The sequence below is a fragment of the Rhipicephalus microplus genome, chromosome X, assembly GCF_043290135.1.
Source record: "Rhipicephalus microplus isolate Deutch F79 chromosome X, USDA_Rmic, whole genome shotgun sequence".
NCBI lineage: Eukaryota > Metazoa > Arthropoda > Arachnida > Ixodida > Ixodidae > Rhipicephalus > Rhipicephalus microplus.
Window position 1 is genome coordinate 168,862,475 of NC_134710.1, and position 18,253 is coordinate 168,880,727.

Sequence of the window (18,253 nt, forward strand, 5' to 3'; positions counted from 1 at the left end):
TCACTCCGGGACACGTTGCCCGCTACTGCCGCCGTCGACCTCCGAACAGGAAAACTAAGCACCGCAGTTCAAGAGGCAAGAACTGCGCCGTTTTCGAACTGTCTAAGCCCTCGCCCCTCCTGCTAACGTGGTCGCAATAACTGTTGAAGGTTATTGTACTTTCGCCCTTGTGGACACCGGCGCAGCTGTTTCTGTTATTGCCGTTAATCTCTGCCGTTTATTGCGCAAAGTCACGACGCCGCTTTCGGGACTGTCGCTCCACACTGCAAGCGCACAGCAAGTAACGCCTCTCGCAGCCTGCACTGCAAGAGTGTCCACCGAAGGCAATCTTTACATCGTGGAATCTATTGTTCTCGCTGTCTGTTCGCATGACGTCATCCTCGGGTGGGACTTCCTATCCCGCCATACTGCCGTCATCAACTGCGCTCGCGCCGAAGTTGAGTTTTCACCCTTGTGTGATGTCCCATTACTTCACGCTCTTCATCAGCCGGCGAAGTTGCTCGTTCATGAAGATACCGATATTCGACCTGGAAATTTCGCCCTTGTTCCCGTTTCATGCAACGACTACACTGACGCTACATGCCTTTTTATGCCTTCCGATATCTTCAAGAGTCGTCGAGCTCTGCCGCTGCCTTTCACAACAATTGACCTTGCCGCCGGAAGAAGCAATATGTTCGTAAGCAATCCGCTTTCCACACCTGTCACTTTGCTTGCGGGGGAATGCCTCGGCCGCGTGCAGGATCTCGACCCTTCGGCTTTGGTTGATGTCCCGGATGACTACTGCGACCACCCAAAAGCACTGTCGGAACTCGGGGAGTCGTCCAATGATACGTTTTCCAGCGTCATCACCGACACTCTCACTCCCACCGAACATGCCGACCTGCTGGATCTTCTGTTAGAGTTCAGGAGTTCTTTCGATGTGTCGCAGCCTCAACTGGGCTGCACGTCACAAGTCAAACATCATGTTGACACCGGCCTACACCAGCCACTACGTCAAAGACCATACCGTGTCTCTGCTGAAGAGCGCCGCGTCATCAACGATCAAGTCGAAGATATGCTTCGTAGAGACGTAATTCGACCATCTCACCGTCCCTGGGCGTCTCCTGTCGTCCTCGTGCGTAAGAAAGACGGATCCATCCGATTTTGCGTGGACTATCGTCGTTTGAATAAGATAATCCGCAAGAACGTCTATCTTTTGCCGCGCATTGATGACGCCATCGACACCCTTTACGAAGCGGAATTTTTCTCGTCGCTAGATTTGCGGTCTGGCTACTGGCAAGCCCCAATGGCTGAAGCCAATCGCCAAAAAACGGCATTTATTGCACTAGACGGACTATATGAGCTTAACGTCATGCCCTTTGGGCTTTGCAACACGCCTGCCACGTTGAACTTCTTATGGATAATACGCTACATGGCCTCAAGTGGAATATGTGCCTCTGTTACCTCGACGATGTCGTGGTTTTCTCCCATAATTTTCCTACGCATCTCCTTCGCCTCAGGCAGGTTTTGACTTGTCTGACCAACGCTGGCCTGCAGCTTAACCTGAAGAAATGCCGCTTTGCTGCACGCGAGCTCGTCATACTAGGCCACATGGTGTCCAAACACGGCGTATTACCTAACCCAGCAAAACTTCGAGCAGTCGAAGAATTTCCCAAGCCGACGACCATGAAAGTACTTCGCAGTTTTATAGGCCTATGCTTGTATTTCCGGTGCTTTGTTCGCAATTTTGCATCTATCATGTCACCATTAACCCAGCTTCTTCGCGGTGACGTGAACCTCTCCTCCTTGTCCCCTGCATGTGATGTTGCCTTCACTACTCTACGCCGTCTGCTCACCTCTCCACCTATTCTTCGCCACTTCGACCCGACGGCTCCTACCGAAGTGCACACCGACGCCAGCGGTGTCGGGCTAGGCGCTGTCCTCGCTCAACGAAAGCCCGCCTATTCAGAATACGTTGTAGCTTACGCTAGCCGCACTCTGACGAAAGCCGAAACTAATTACAGCGTGACAGAAAAAGAGTGTTTGGCTCTGGTGTGGGCACTTGAAAAATTCTGGCCATACTTATATGGCGGCCCGTTCGATCTAGTAACTGATCACCATGCGCTTTGCTGGCTCTCCACTTTGAAAGACCCTTCTGGCCGCCTTGCGCGATGGGCACTCCGCATCCAGGAGTACGACATTCGCGTCGTATACCACTGCGGAAGCAAACACTCTGACGCTGATTCCCTGTCCCGCTCACCTTTATGACCAGATCCGACGTGCGGAAACACTCGCCCCGAGACCTTGTCATCACTAAATCTCGACTCGATTGCCACCGAACAACGTCGTGCCCCGTGGATCGCATCTCTTATTGAATATCTATCTGGCACGCCCAACCTTCCAGTATCTCGATGCCTCCGACGTCAAGCTTTCCATTTCGCCATCCGCGATCAACTTCTTCATCGACGTAACTACGCTCCCGATGGCCGCCGGTGGCTACTGGTCATTCCACGCACTTTACGATCACAAGTATGTGCCTCTCTTCACGACGATTCGCAATGTGGCCACATCGGGGTGTTCAAAACATATGAACGCCTTCGCAATCGCTATTACTGGCGCGGCATGTACAATTTTGTACGCAAATTTGTGCAGTGCTGTCCTGACTGCCAGCGACGCAAATCAACAGCGCCACGAGCGACTGGCGCATTGCAGCCACTTCCATGCCCTACCAAGCCATTTGATCGCGTCGGCGTTGACCTCTACGGCCCCCTTCCATTGACATCAAATGGTAATCGGTGGATTATAGTGGCAGTTGACCACCTGACACGCTACGCCAAAACGGCCACTTTGCCGAGCACTACAGCTCAGGATGTCGCCTCTTTCATTTTACGTCCCTTTATCCTTCGACATGGTCCACCTCGAGAGCTCCTTAGTGACAGAGGCCGCGCTTTCCTCTCCGAGGTCGTCGAAACTCTCGCTTTCGGAATGCCACGTTATTCATCCGAAAACGACAGCATACCACCCGCAGACTAATGACTAACGGAACGCTTCAACCGCACGCTGGGTGATATGCTCTCAATGTACGTGGCATCTGATGATCATAGCAACTGGGGCCCTGTTCTCCCATACGTCACATTAGCATATAACACCGCAGTTCAAACCACCACGGGATTCTCACCTTTCTTTCTTCTTTATGGACGCGAGCCTTCCCATACAATCGACACCCTACTACCCTACTGTCCTGATGCTTCCGAGTACCCACCTGTCTCCGATGCTTCTCGACAAGCCGAAGAGTGCCGCCAGCTCGCCCGTGCGTTCACCTCAAAAGAGCAGCAACGCCAGAAAGAACACCGTAGCACCACCCTTTCAGATCCCAGCTATCCCCCAGGGTCTCTTGTGTGGCTCGCCATTCCACACCAAACACCGGGACTCTCCTCGAAACTTGTTCCCCGGAACGAGGGGCCTTACATCGTTTTGGAGAAAACCTCTCCGGTTAATTTCCTAATTGAGCCAGTTTCCAGATCGGACGACATGCGCCGGCGCGCACGTCCATGTTTCCCGACTGAAACCATACCATGAGCCTCTGCCTGAAACTTCTTAAGTCGCCAGGATGGCTTTTCAGCGGGGGCGATTGTGGAGAAGAAGATGTGCCTGCGGCGAGCAGCATCGCCAACGCCCGGCTCTCTGGGCTCGTGCTTCGGCTCGCTGCTGTGCTGATCTCTGCTGGAAGGTTCTTCACGCTGTCTTGCCGTTGTCGTTATCGACTAATAAACCTCGTCACATTACACACACACACACACACACACACACACACACACACACACACACACACACACACACACACACCCTTGCTTAGTAAACATCACACACACATAAATGATGTGGAAGTTTCATGCTATGTAAGGTATACTTGAACTTTATAGTACAGCACTTTGAATGCTAGCAGAATGTGGCTGTAATAAATTAATACAGTTATGTAACACCTGAGATAATCAAGTTGCATTACAAGGCTTTTTTATATACAATGGGAAAAATATTTTCTTCACCCTTGCTTAGTAAACATCATAAAGCAATGTAGTAAATTGATATATCCAACTTACTATAAAATCTTTTTCTCTCGTTGTCACATCAGTCAGGTGAACTATAGGCACATATTCTCGTCGAGAGTTCAGTCTGCGTAAGAGATAAAAAAAAACGGCTATTACAACTTAAACAGTCTGTCACTGTACAAATTTAGGAACAGTCTTACTTGAATCTTACCATCCCCCCCCCCCCCTTCTTTTCCTTTCTTTAGATATAACTACTGAATTTTCTTTGAACTGTAATGTCATAAATAACAGATTTGACTAAATGTATGGCAATAAAATTGGGGATTATAAAAGCCAAAAGAAGTTGATAATGTAAATATAATCAACAACAGCAATGTATAACAGAAAAAAGCACTTTTTCACTAACAATACATAAAGGATTGATCAGTAATGAAGTTGACAAAATGATCAAAGCTGTAACATTCTCAAGGGTAATGGCAAGCCAGAAAGAGGTTACAAGGCAAATGCATGTAATTTCCAGAGTACACAAGTAATCCTCAACCAAAAAAGTACTGGACAACTTTAGGCGTATATCACTAGCGTTGCAAAGAATGCGGTGCAAAAAAGAAATCACACTTGAGGGGAGATGCAATTAAAAAAAATATTTCTTGAATCTGTAGACTAAACCACTCAAATGTTTTACCGTACATATTGGCTTTTACCCCGATTTCAAATGTTAAATTAATTTTGGAGTAAGTTACACACTTTTTCTTTCGTGCCACGACAATGTGTAATATAGTTCATTTTGAACAAACTCTTTATGCCACAAAACTTCCATGGTTCTGAGCCATCAATGGTTCATATTGCTCCACATTAAGTGTGGAATTCAAGTAACTGTAAAAAAACTGTATATAGGACATTTTATAGGGATAAGAAAAATTGAAATGTGAGAATTGTTAGAATCGTCAGCCCATACTAATTGCTTGCTTTAGCTTCATGATTGATTATACAAGCTATATCAAGTTTTGAAGAAGACACTTGCACCCTTCCCATGCTAAGGAATATCCGGGAAAACTTTCATTTCGATCTGGCTATCAGAAGTACCGAAATTATGATGTTTAATCTCAAGAAGTTGCCCAGAAATGAATCTTAAGAAAAATGCATTTTAAATGTTTAAGTGTAAGCTCATCTATGGAGAAAAATATGTTATTTAAAATGATTTCATTCATCATGACAGCTTGACATTCATAGTTATTCTGAGCATGTGGCTTTAGTGAACTCCTCTTGCGAAATGCAATGGCAAGCAGCCAGGTGACACTTTCCAGGGGACTCTATACAATGAGCTCTTTTTTTCTTTTAGATTTTGGTAGCCACATTGCAATTTTCTTAAGTGATTTCAGCCTGCTTTGAGTTTAGCTTCAATCTTCAGTTTTCTTGTAGTAAAAGTAGAAAAAACCACACTTGTGAAAGCAAATAGAAATGAAAAATATGTAATTTTGGAAAAAAATTGCATTTTTCGACTCGCATCTCCCCTTAAACAGTCATGGTAAATAAAAGACGTTGAAATATGTGCTACTACAGATGCAAAAACCTACTTGATTACCAAAGAGAAAATAAAGAAACAACGCAATTCAAACACATCTGCATGAAATCTGCAAGAAATAAGAGTAGTACAAGAGTTCTTTTTTTTCTTTTTGTCAGCCTTGATTCATATTATATATTGTAATGAAACGCTTTTATAGATGTGTAGTAACTGATACATGACCTATAAGCATTTCAAATTTACCCTGAAAATTCCCTTAGTTAAACGTGAGTAGCAGATTTGTAAAAACGAATTGCACATGGTAATTAGTTGAGTAGCAAACTGTACATTTTGGCAGTACTCAATAATTATTCTTCTCAGCAATGACCAGTGTATTTCAACTACTTTTTTTAATTAATTACACGAAACCAGTTTTTTATTGATAACCAAAGGTAAACCAAAAAAACCAAAGGTAAACCAAAGGTACACCAGCTTTAAAGAACCATTCACCAGATCTGGACAATTATAAACTATGTCATAGTGATCATGTATGCCAATTATAAAACATATGCATGGTGAAAAAAAATTAAAATTTAAAACAGAAGGCCATAGACCCTTCTTTAATGGGAGTTGCTCTTCTTGAGAGAGTCAAAGACCACCCACACATATGCCTACATAAAATTCAATGCTTACAACTAGCACGGATAATTTGGAGTCACGCACACCTAAATCTGGCATGAAATGGCACATGAATTTGCTCTTCACTCAAGGTAAAACATGTAATGTCACTGCTGCTTGTGCACCGCAAAGCAAAAAACGAAAAGAAAGAAAGAAAGAAAAAGAGATGGCACTCATAGGTCAACATAATATGCTTCCACTCCTCTGGAAGCTGAGAGTACACAGGACAGTTATGCCACTTGGAAACGATACCAGTAGCAAAGGGGTATTTGAAAGCTTTGGCAGTGAAGCTCAGCTAGTGAAGGAATGAGAACAGTTCAATTTCTTTTAGCATGTCCAATGATGAACCCAATCTGAAATGTTCTTCCGATAGAATACTTCACAATCAGCACACTAAAACTTCTAGTGATAAAACAGAAGTTGCAATGGGGCTGGTTGAGGACCCATTTGGATGTGGTTGGAGCTGTAGAAAATAGTCTGCAGAAAAAAATCTCAGGAGCGCTCCATATTTAACTTGATAATGCAAAATAAGGGTGTGATATACTTGACTGTTTCTGATTACTCTATACAGTAATGTTTTTTCTTTGAATTAAAGAATCAACAACATACTGGATACTGAGAATTTATTTTATGAAAGAACACTCTGAATATGCCTACATGATTATCAGCAAAAGTGGTAGATGGACGCCGCCACATACAACAGTGCTTCAATACTAAAGATTGGCACTGTCGCCAATGCATAAGCCCAAGACTAAAAGGCAAATGCAAGGTTCTTTTGCTCCTCGATCGATTGTATTGCCACATGAAACATGAAATCTCTAAGCCGGGCTCAGAAAACCAACTTCATCTGACACTCCTGCCTGTTCGCTTAATCAAGATAAACATGAAATCAAATGCCTTAACAGTTATCTTTCACATAGACCCCAACGCATGCCAGAATGCATATATATATTGCATGGGCACGTGCAGATAAGTTTTCATGCCTACTTTCTTTTCCGCCGTTGTGTGTATCTTTTGTGGTGCACCGACTTTCTTTTTATGTTCGTGTTTGCATGCCCTGTCTTTTAGAATCAGCCCAGATGTGCTGGTGGAAAAAATTACGAAAAAAGCTCTTGGATGAAGATCCATGGATAATGTATGTCTGTGGAAAAGCGTCACCGTATTCCCACCATTCCCGTGCTCTTCAATGGTCAGAAGCACGGAAAACTTGATATTGCTCTATATCTCTCGGTTTTCCAGATTTCATTCTGCAGTGCCCGGAAACAGAAATGAGACAAATTCTAGTGAGACGTGTATAGTTACTACTGCACATTGCTTTAACTACGTGCAGTGAGGCTTCTGAAACGAGCTATCAGCAGCCTTTCTAGAACAAACGATGTCCACCAATGCATCGCAGAAACACTTCCTTGCTATCAAGCCTCCACGGAAGATGCATTTTGCAGTCGAGTTGAATCACACAATGGAAGCTACGTCGGCACTGGTCAGAGCGCCATAAACTGAGACGCATGCGCAAGACTGTTTATTCAACAGAATAATTATAGGTCCGTAGTTGTGACTTTGGCAACCTCAAGATCAAGCTGTACATGAAGTTTTATAGCGGTGTGATTGTCGGTGATATACGCACCAAAACCAGAGTCTCTGGCATAGTTTGGCACAATTTACATTGATTTTATCATGATGATGTAACAAATTCAATGTGGCGCACCTAGGCACAGTTGGGGCAAGAGTGAAATCACTGAAAGGACAACCAATGAACGTTTGCTTATCTCTGAAGTGGTCTGACAAACGTGTAGTTAGCTTAATCCTTCCTACTTAGTGGTGCTAGTACATGTCAGCAAAAGTAATCTGTAAGTGAGAAAATACGTTGGAGGTGTTGGAGAAATATTTTGCGAAAAATGTCACATGAAGTTGTGCAGCAAGTATAAGCTCGTTACAACGAATCTACTTACAACAGACATTCGGCTACTACATACCAATTGGCGGCTTTTATGCTGACCTCTCTATTTGTTCCATTGGTTGAGCTTTGTTCACTAGAGTCTGGCACAACGGACATTCGAATATATTTGAATAAAATGTGAGGCCTGCAAGGTGATCAGGACTCCTTTACAGCAGACTTTTCTGCCACAGACATCCAAAATTCTATAACTTCCGACTTCAAACATCCTTGGCCTACTTTCGGTACAGGTATAGTGCCGCGGACATGAGCGTACCGATTCAAGAATAAAGGTAGCTGATATCCAGTCTGTTAATGATTAATTACGCCACGCTACGGCGACAAGAAAATCGGTGCACAGCATGCTTGGTTTTACATGTTGGGGCGCCGATGTGCAAAATTGCTAGCCACTGCCACCGTTGTTCTGAGCGGTTAGTGCGTAGCCGGGGTCCGCTCCCGAAGCACAAGATGCCTATTCACGGTTCTAAGGAGCCAGCGACCGATGTGATTCGTTGCTTGTAAAAAGCACATTACAGCTTTTTCGCTTTCGCATACGCGCTAGCAGGGCGCTCTTGCCCGCCAAGTTCGGGGCAGAGTAGGGCCTAGACACAACTTCGAGCAGAAAGCGCGGCTGCGATGTGCATGGTCGCAGTGCTTGGTGTTTCTAAGTACGACATGCTCGATCGTGAGTACAAAGATTTCTTGTGCGGTGGTCTTCGTCACTAGGTCCGAAGCGCTGATAAGCGAAACCTTTCTGCAACGAGTCAGCACTGTAACAGTTGGTTCGAGACGTGCATGTGCGATATTCGCGACGAGTGCGGCGGGCAATCGTAATCTACTGAATTTCTGCTTGCAGCTGACTTAACTAAGGCGTAATTGTATCCTGGATTATCGTCTACTCTTGAACACAGAATGAGTGCCAAAACGTCACTAAGTGGGGCGATTTTATACAGCTATGACCTTGCGATGCACAAAAAGCAGACACCATCCCAGAAGCGTATTTCGAAACGAGCATCGAACCAGCGAGGTGTACTGGGGCAACATGGCAGAAGCAGCCAATCGTCGGTCTCGAAATGAATGTCAAACATCTGTTTTTTGATTGAACATGGAATGCTCTTAACGAAATGCTTTTATTTTTATAATGAGCTCAAAATAGTGGTGGGCAGTAGTGCCGTTGCGAAGCTATAAATTTTTGAAAAAACGCCGTTTCTTTCTTTTTTTTTTTTTGACTGTGACAATGACAAACAAATTTTATAAAAACAAAGCTAAAAAAGATGATTTTAAAAAGATAGCTTTTCACAAAAACTAAGAATTACAAAAAAAAAGGAGTGCATCGAAACCATGAGCAGAAAAGGAATAGTTCCATTCACTATTAGTTTTCTCTCCCATACTGTTACTAACCAAATAGTGCCCAACTAGTACACTTGAATTATATTTATAGTACATGCTTTCTTGTATCTGGTGTGCTTAGATGAACATGGAATCATTCACTGCAACAGTGGGTTGCCAGCTATTGCACTCAGCATATAGTGCAAGAAAGAGGCATTCAATTTACAGCTGTAGCGGCCATGTTTTCATCAATGTCGATCACAGAAATACCTGTGAGCAATGATGCCAGCAAAACATTTAAAAAACACGGTTGGTCAAAAATAATCTGTAGTGCGCCGTTGTAGGGTTTCTAAACATTCCAAGTGTCATAGTTGATACACCAGATATAATTCATAAGCTTTGATTGTGTAGTACATAAACAGAAAGAATTGGACTTACTGAAGCAAGTGGGCTATCTCACCAGGAATTTGGTTTGATTTGATAGGGAATGGGTCACTCAAGATGTTCACTTCAACCCTGGGGTTCCAATGGGTAACTGGCTTTCCTTCTATCCCTCCAGAAGAAGGAGGTGTCTGAGGAGTAAAGGAAAAACATAGCTATACTCTCACTGTCCAGACCACAGATTATGCATGGGATACAGACTTAAGCATTAAAATAAAGGAGTATGTATCGTTGCCTTTGAAGAATTTTCAAAAAGCGAAAGCAGTAAGACAAGAGTTAATATATTATACAGAGGAACAGCTTTGTAAGAACTTCATATTAGGGAGACGTTTTTGACTCTTATATGAGAGGCCTCTCATAAGCAGAATAACATGTTTTCACTTTCTGACCCCCCCATATTTCCATTTAGGCGCGCTACGAATAAAATAAACGCTAAGAGAAGCCTTGTAGCAAATGGTGCCACTTGTTCAATGTTATGCAATTTACTCAATGAACTGCCACATAGCACAACTCTCCTCAGTACCTGGCTATAGCAGCTCTTTCTTAAAAGCATGCATGATGGCCTGTTTGTGTCAGTGAATATGAGGCTAATCGATTTGATTACATTTACAGGTAGATCTGTCTTTAGTGGAATGCCGTGTAAGGGGGTGTCTGGGTAGTGAATGCCGTGTAAGGGGTAGTAGCGTGGGGGAGGGGAGAGTTAAATCAAGATTCAATAATTGGTGGCAACAGAAACTTGTACGTCGAGTTTTGAAAAAAAAAATATGTTTTCCAGAAAGGGCGAATTATTCAACGGATAGCAGCATGTCGAAGTCTTATTTATTTATAAATAACGCTGTCTCAGTTTTCGAGACATAGCAGGTGTAAATACTGTGGGCATTTAATATACTTATTTTTTTCATCTGTACATTATCATCACCATCATGTATTGATCATGCATTGTCATCATTCTCGTGTATGAACATCACTCTTGGTTCAGGGTAGCTGTCGGCTGCTGAGTCCTCGGGCCTAATTAAAGGTCATCAAAACCACGACCTCATACATGGTGGAGGGTGCTCTTCGATCCCCCTTTGTCATCTCGGCCTTTCTACCTCCTGGAGCTATGTTCAGGTCGGCGCTTGGGCCAGGTGTTCGGAAAGGTGTTCGGAAATATGTCACAGCAGGATGAGGTCGGTGCTGCAGCCGTTCCCACTTGGCCACCCCGTGCCACACCTTTTCACATCCTTCAGAGCAAGAGCCACCAGCGTGAGCCCCATCCCTTCGCTTGTATGCATGAGGAAGATGTGCAAGATTAGCTGGACGATTTCAAACGTGTCGGCCCTGCTAATCGGTGGGATAACACAAACTCGCTCACATTTCCTTTTACCTTACGGGTGTCATGAAGACATGGTTCTTCAACCATCTGATTGACATCCCCGACTGGGCAGCCTTCAAAGACCAGCTTTGCCAAATGTTTGGCACACTGGCTGTTTGTTCGGCTCTCGCAAAGAAAGCTCTCGCGGCTCGGAAACAACATATCAGCGAGTCGCATACATTCTACATTGAGGATGTTCTTGCACTTTGCCGTCGGGTCGATTCATCAATGCGAGAGTCTGACAGAGTACATCACCTTCTTAAGGGGATCGCACCTGTCGCATTCAATGCTCTTGCCATTGAGAACACAGCTGTCATTGTTGACGTCGTCACGACCTGTCAGCGCCTCGACGAACTCGAGTCTGTTCGCCTACAACCGGACAATGACGCAACACGTCCTACAGAAGACCCAGACCTACGTTGCATGATAACAGCAATCATACGCGAGGAATCACAACCGACAGAATTCTCACTAGCTTCTGCGAGTCCCAGCCAGCCTTCTACAACGACCTTGCACAATGTCATTAGAGAGGAGCTGACGTCCATGACTCACACGGTGCCTCATCAGCTCGACGTTGCCACCACCGACATACGCGTTGGTTGCAGCCACGACCCCCACGACATTTTCGTCAGCACCACCTGAGCCCTCGTCTGTCCATCTGACTGCGCCCTCTGCCAGTGCACCTACCACCAGCTACTACCCTCCTTGGCATTCCACTCGCCCTATGTGCTACTACTGTGGCTATCGTGGTCACATCTCCCGCATTTGCCGTAAGCGTCAGCATGATGAGTGTCGAGCGTACATGAGAGAACGCAATTTCCCTGGATTTGATTTCCACCAAGGCCGCCAGTATTTCCCACCTTCCCGCCAGGACGAGCGTCGAGGGTACGACATGAGCGAGCGCGACTTTTACCTAAGCCGCCATTATTCGCCACCTCCCTGTTGGTCACCTTCTCCACCCGCATCGCGTGAACTGTGCAATAGTAATTAATCGGTCAACCAGACGCCGCTCACCTTCGCCCTTTCGTCGCTCATCGTCTCCCCTTTGGCCTGCCTCTTTCACCTTTGACCTTCGTCCAGAAAACTAATCGGTGCAGTTTCTGGAGGAAAAACTGCATGCACATACAGGACTGAAATTCTTCCAGCGCGCCCTTGCAATATGATTTGTGCAATAGTTGAAGGAGTGTACATCGATGCTTTGGTAGACACTGGTGTTACATTTTCTGTTCTTCGTGTGGATTTGTGTGTCCGTCTCAGAAAAGTCAGGATGCCTTACAACGGACCTACGCTGGTTACAGCCCAGGGAAATACAATTCGCCTTTCCGCTCTGCACACTGTACACGTGATACTCATTACCTTACCTTACCGCCTTACCGTCAACCTTAGCGACACAGACTACTTGCTCGGCGATGACACCTACAAGCAACTTCTGACACCAAGCTACCACTACATGAACAGTTTGTAAGAGTTGTGTTCAACGATATCGACTTGAGTGACATATTGAACGCCCCTTCGCTTTGCCGGCTTAGTAAAGGCATAGCTCTTGCTTCCGGTGTCATTCACTTCCACAATAGAGCAGCTGTTATCGCCACTACAAACGCAACATCAAATAAGGTTTTACTTCTGTAGGGCACCACTGAGGCCAGTGTTGCCAACCTGGAGCCCGTATGGCTCGTGCCTCTTACACCTGTCTCCTCTAAAGGCCATTCTGCTGATCATGTTTCTACCTCCGCCCTCACAGCAGCCATCCGCAGTGACCTGACAGATTCGCAGAAACAGCAGCTGCTTGATTTGCTGGAAAAGCATGCAAAACGTACTGATGCCTATTCGTCAGCCTTGGACCAAACTACCGCCATAGTCCATCGATTCAGACCGACCGAACGTCTATTGTGCAGTGCCGCTCGTACCGTGTGTTTTCAGCTGAGCGAAAAATCATAGAAGAAAACGTAGCCGACATGCTGCAAAGAGAGATAATTCCCCCTCAGCTAGTCCTTGGTCGTCTGCCGTTGTTCTGGTGTGAAAGAAAGATGGTTTTGTACAGTTTTGCGTCGATTACCGAGCGCTCATTAAGATCACTAGAAACGATTCCATGACACGCATTGACGACGCCATTGATTCTTTGCAAGCTGCGGAATTCTTTTCAAGCCTCGACCTGCGTTATGGTTACTGGGAGATCCCTATGCACGAAGAAGACAAAGAAAAAACAGCTTTTGCATCCCCGGATGGGTTATATGAATTCAATGTAATGCTTTTCGGCCTATGCGATGCGCCCGCAACTTCAGAGCGCATGATTGATACCGTGTTGCGTGGCCTGAAATGGAAGACTTGCCCTTGCTACCTAGATAACATTGTGGCCTTTTCATCGACATTCGCTCAACACCTGCGACGGTTGGATGAAGTTCTGGTGTAAAATGTTCAGCACCTTGAGAAATTCCAATTTCACAATGTTTATCTTTACGCGATTCTTGTTTTCCAATTGCATCAAGCTCATTCCAAAATTGCACATTGCGCAGAAAAGCAAAAAGAAACAAAAGAAAATGAAAACAATTCTGTGTTGATCTAATGGGCACAATATTTAGAGGATCAAACTACCGTGCGAACAAGATGATATGGGTGCGAGAACACTCAAACCAATGTGAACTATCATGCAGGAAGATGACACGACCGCAAGTGCGCCGAGAGGGGCTGCCGCGATAAAACATGCAGATCCGAAGCAGGCGAGGCACACTGGTTATAGCAACTGAATATAAGCAGTATTGCTTTTTTAAAACAGATTCTAACACAGTTAAGCCATGTATATAGTGAGGCCAAGGAGATTATATAACTTCCTTGGGTGAGGCGATCAAACAACAATCGCATATTCGAGTCTGACCAAAGTCTTATGCACTGTCAGTCAGCATTCCTTTGTCGTGTTGCTTAACGTGCATCGGAGGCACTATAGTTTTCGAAGAGCTTGTTGCAGATTGTTTCGATGAGCGTGTGCCATTTGAAGTTTGCTGTGATAGTTACACAAATGTATTTAAACTGCACGACATCTACTGGACTTACACCATCATTAGTAAATGTAAAATGAAGAGGCTGTTTCTTTTAGAAAAGGTCGTGACTACAGTCCTCTTGAAGCTTGCCATGTTTCACTCCCGCTACAAAACGACGAAAAAGAAAGCACTATTTAACGCATCCTAATCTTAAGCATTAGAGATGGTTCTACAGTTCTCCATACATTTTAAGTTTAATTTGAGTATCAACGATAATTTTTTCTCTGTCATTTATATAATAAACAAAAGCAGAACAAGCACCCAGCCTGAGGCACTTTCCTGATGTGATATGTATAGGCTGTTTCATACTTAGGGAAAATCCCTGAGTGCCTAGCATTACAATGCGACTAGCGCGTCAATTGCGTGCCGGCAGCAGCTCACGAGTGCGCAGACGCTTCAATGGTGTGGAACTGAATGGCATCGTCTGCTACGGCAAGGCACGTGCCACATTGTCGGCCAGCGCACAGATATCATTGTTAAGGTGAGAACTGGGCTAATACTCGCACTAATCATTTTCAGAAAAACCTGCGTTGCAAGATAACATACGAAGAAACAAGTAATGACAAACTCACGCGTTCTTTCTTTCTTCGTGTCCCCTTTTGCTGCAGTTTTTTTAGATATTCGTAAAAACTTTCCATGCTTCTCTGCCCTCTTTATTAGTGATAATGGAACACTAGAAACAGTACTTGACAGTATACCTTGTTTACTCTATCTAAACATTGTGGCCCTGTGTGCATTCACAAATGTTTCTGCATAGTGCCCGCCACAGTAAGCCTGGATGAGGATGACACGATAATGAGCATGCACCGTGCGTGGTCTCTATTTGACTTTAAATAAAACAAAGCACTCAGTGGTGACTGTGGAACAGCTGAGGGGGTTTAACACAACAAAACAAATGGGAATGAATTCAGGAATAATTTTGGATAAACAACCACCTGAATGTGCTTATTCTCGACGATATTTGTTGACAATAGAAAGGAATAGCTATCGACGCCGAAATGCACTCGTGACGCTTCCTAGTTCATGTCCCCAGCGGTAGCGATGATAGCACTCCTTCTAGACGGAAGTGAATGCATGATGTCAGCGATGTGTTCCGCTGCAGCGTGCCCCATTCCTTGACTATGGGGGCGTGGCATGACGAGATCCAGATTGAGCTGAATTAAACAGGTGCTAGTCTGTTTATTCACGATATTCACGTGCTGGCCAGCAATGCTGCAAGCAAGAGCTGTCGTAGCAAACGATGCGGTTGAAAACTACACTCCTGGATTATTTGCACACGCGCGAGCTGCTGACAATGCTTCGTTGCAGTGCTATCCGCATCACGATGCCACGCGCTTAGAGATTTACCTTAAGTGTGAAACAGCCTGTACATCAGAAGACTTCGTGTAGTTAACTGTAAGAAATTTTGAGCATGACAGCAAGTAATCTGCTATCCAATCAACCAGCTTGTTCTCGCCAAAACATTTGTGAAAAATTCTTTAGCATGGCAAACCATGTTAAAGGCCTACGAATAGTCAAATGTGACACCAACGTGTTTACTGTTGTTAAGGTAAGAAGCAATGTCGTGCGTAAATTGAAGCAACTGTCTAACGGTAGTAATTAAAGCAACTGTGTAACGGTAGAATAGCCAGCATGAAAGCCTTGTTGTGATCGAGAAAGTATATTGTGTGCATTTAGGTATTCTACAATGTACTTCTTAATGATATGCTCTAAATGTTTAGAGCTGGTAGAAGGCAAAAATATTGACTTATAATTCGGTATTTGCTGGTTTTGGACTTAAATGCTGGTGCGATGTTTGCTAATTTCCACAGCTGGGGAACTGCTGCAGAGATTATGGATTTTTCAAATATTATAGTAAAATAGCTCACCATGCTGAATACCACTTTAGAAACACATTTGGAATACTATCTAGATTAAACAATTTCGAAACCTAAAGGTTTAGGGTAAGACTGTGTACTCCAGAGGAGCTAAATTTAAGACTAGAAAAAGCATGTAGGTTGCTGTGGAAAATGAAGGATTGATGCAGTTATCGGCACAAAAACAGATTTGAAGTAATTATTAACGGGGTTTACTGCAGCTTTAGGATTTGAGGAGGATTGACCATTAAGAATAAACGGTGAGTCTATAGACGATGCAAGACTAATCGTCCTCTAGAGCCTGGATAGATTTTTTTCATAAATGTAGTGATGACATTATTAAAGTAGTAGTTTTTAACCTCTTTCATTTTAGCTTCTAATTTACTTTTCAATGCATTAAATGAAGAAACATTATCCCTGACAACTGGAGCACTTTATGCCACGAGTGATATTAATTATGTCTACCTTTCTGGTACATGGGTGTCTTGGGTTCTATCTAATATATTTTGGGGGCACATACCTTGATAGACATTCACACACAATGTCACAAAAATTGAGAAGGAGCGCATCTACATAGCAAAGTTCGCTACAACCTTCAAACTCCTCAAAAGGTGAGGTTAAATGTCCACTACGGAAGTGTCATCAACTTTAAGAACTTCAAAACAATTTTTACGTCATGTCTTCAAGGAGAAAACAAGCTACGTTTGAGGCAACGTCAACAGTTTTATGGTCAGAAGACCTTTCAACGATTTCGCATTTTACATCGTGTGATAGGAGCACGTAGCCCCATAACGAGCTTAAGCTTCAGCTAACGTTTTTAATCTAATCTTGTGAAACAGCCAACCACTGGTATATAGAAATATGGCCGCTCCCGGGAGAAGATCAGTGTTTGTGCAGTGACATCATAGCGCATAGAAGGGTACACAAGCCATTAGCTGGTACCTCCCGAAATAGCGCATCCAGCACTCGTGACCGCGCACATATATAATCAAAGTTCGCAGTTAAGAATCGTGCCACACAGCTGCCTGCCTGAGTATTTTATCATACTTCCTCGTCCAGCAAAAGAAAGACAGGGCTTCCACCTCAGTCGAGGAGCGATTGACAATAGGCATCGCAAGCAGAATAATGTTATCACATTCGCCCTCTGTGTGATAGAGATGACCAGCTTGTTTCATCTATGCTTCAGCAGCATTCCTTGCTAGTGCTCACAAGATTGTATCCGCAGAAACAGCATAGTGGTTGAGTACGAAAGTTATTTATTTGGACTTTACACTGAACATGACCAGGACGATGAACACCTGTAGAGAGTATCCACATAAGCATTTTCCCAATAAAAAAATGTAAGAAAAGCGTTGAAGCGAGTTGGCCTTTTTTATGGAGAGCTGCGTTGTCCTCACTGTAAGGAATTAGCCTCCTGGTTGGATGAAATATCTCAGAGCCTCTTTGTTTGCTTTTGATTTCAAATGCACTTCACTACACATTTAAATAAAAATTCTTACAGGCGATATATCTTCGACGTGTCTTCATGAACCACGTGTGCAATGTGAGCGCTAAACACTAAGCCTATCAGAATTTCGAGCTTACTTGCGCAATAGGAAACTCACAAAATGAAGCCAAATCAAATGTTTGTTGCGCGTGATAATCGTGTGAGACACGAGACAGAACAGGAAGGGGGAGGGGGGTAAATGCATGAAAAAGCAGGGCAGAGAACAATTTACAACTGATATTTCTACTGTATGAATTATTCGAGAGCATGTGCCCTAATCATGTCATGTGAATCACCATTCTGGCGTCACCAAGAGCGCCGAAAGAACGAGAAACGCCGAGATAGATGACACACTCCATTGGGTATCTTCAAAAGCTGTTTTAAGGCCCTTAGAGACGGGGAATGCAAACACGGACAAAACATAGCAGTCGAGACACTGCGAAAACTGCTCTGAAAAATTTTAAAGCTGCAGAAAAGAAGGTGAAGTGAGGAATTGTTTGCCGACTAAGGTTGCACGGCGGGCTTGTTGGTTATTCATGTTGTTCGAGATTCCTATCTCGCTCGAGCTACATAAAAAAAACGGCCGCACGCCACGATTATTGGCCGGCAGCG

General features: G+C 44.2%; 1 protein-coding gene across 3 annotated transcripts in view; it reads right to left on the bottom strand.

Moving 5' to 3' along the window:
* Positions 1-18,253, bottom strand: part of LOC119177133 (lipid scramblase CLPTM1L) — a 106,093-nt gene that overhangs the window by 76,418 nt on the left and 11,422 nt on the right. For all 3 annotated transcript variants that reach the window (XM_037428522.2, XM_037428521.2, XM_037428520.2), the window contains exons 5-6: positions 9,908-10,041; positions 4,080-4,152 (exon numbers count right to left, since the gene is read on the bottom strand). In XM_037428522.2, coding sequence (XP_037284419.2) covers positions 4,080-4,152; positions 9,908-10,041 — 207 coding nt within the window. The remainder of the gene's footprint in view (positions 1-4,079; positions 4,153-9,907; positions 10,042-18,253) is intronic.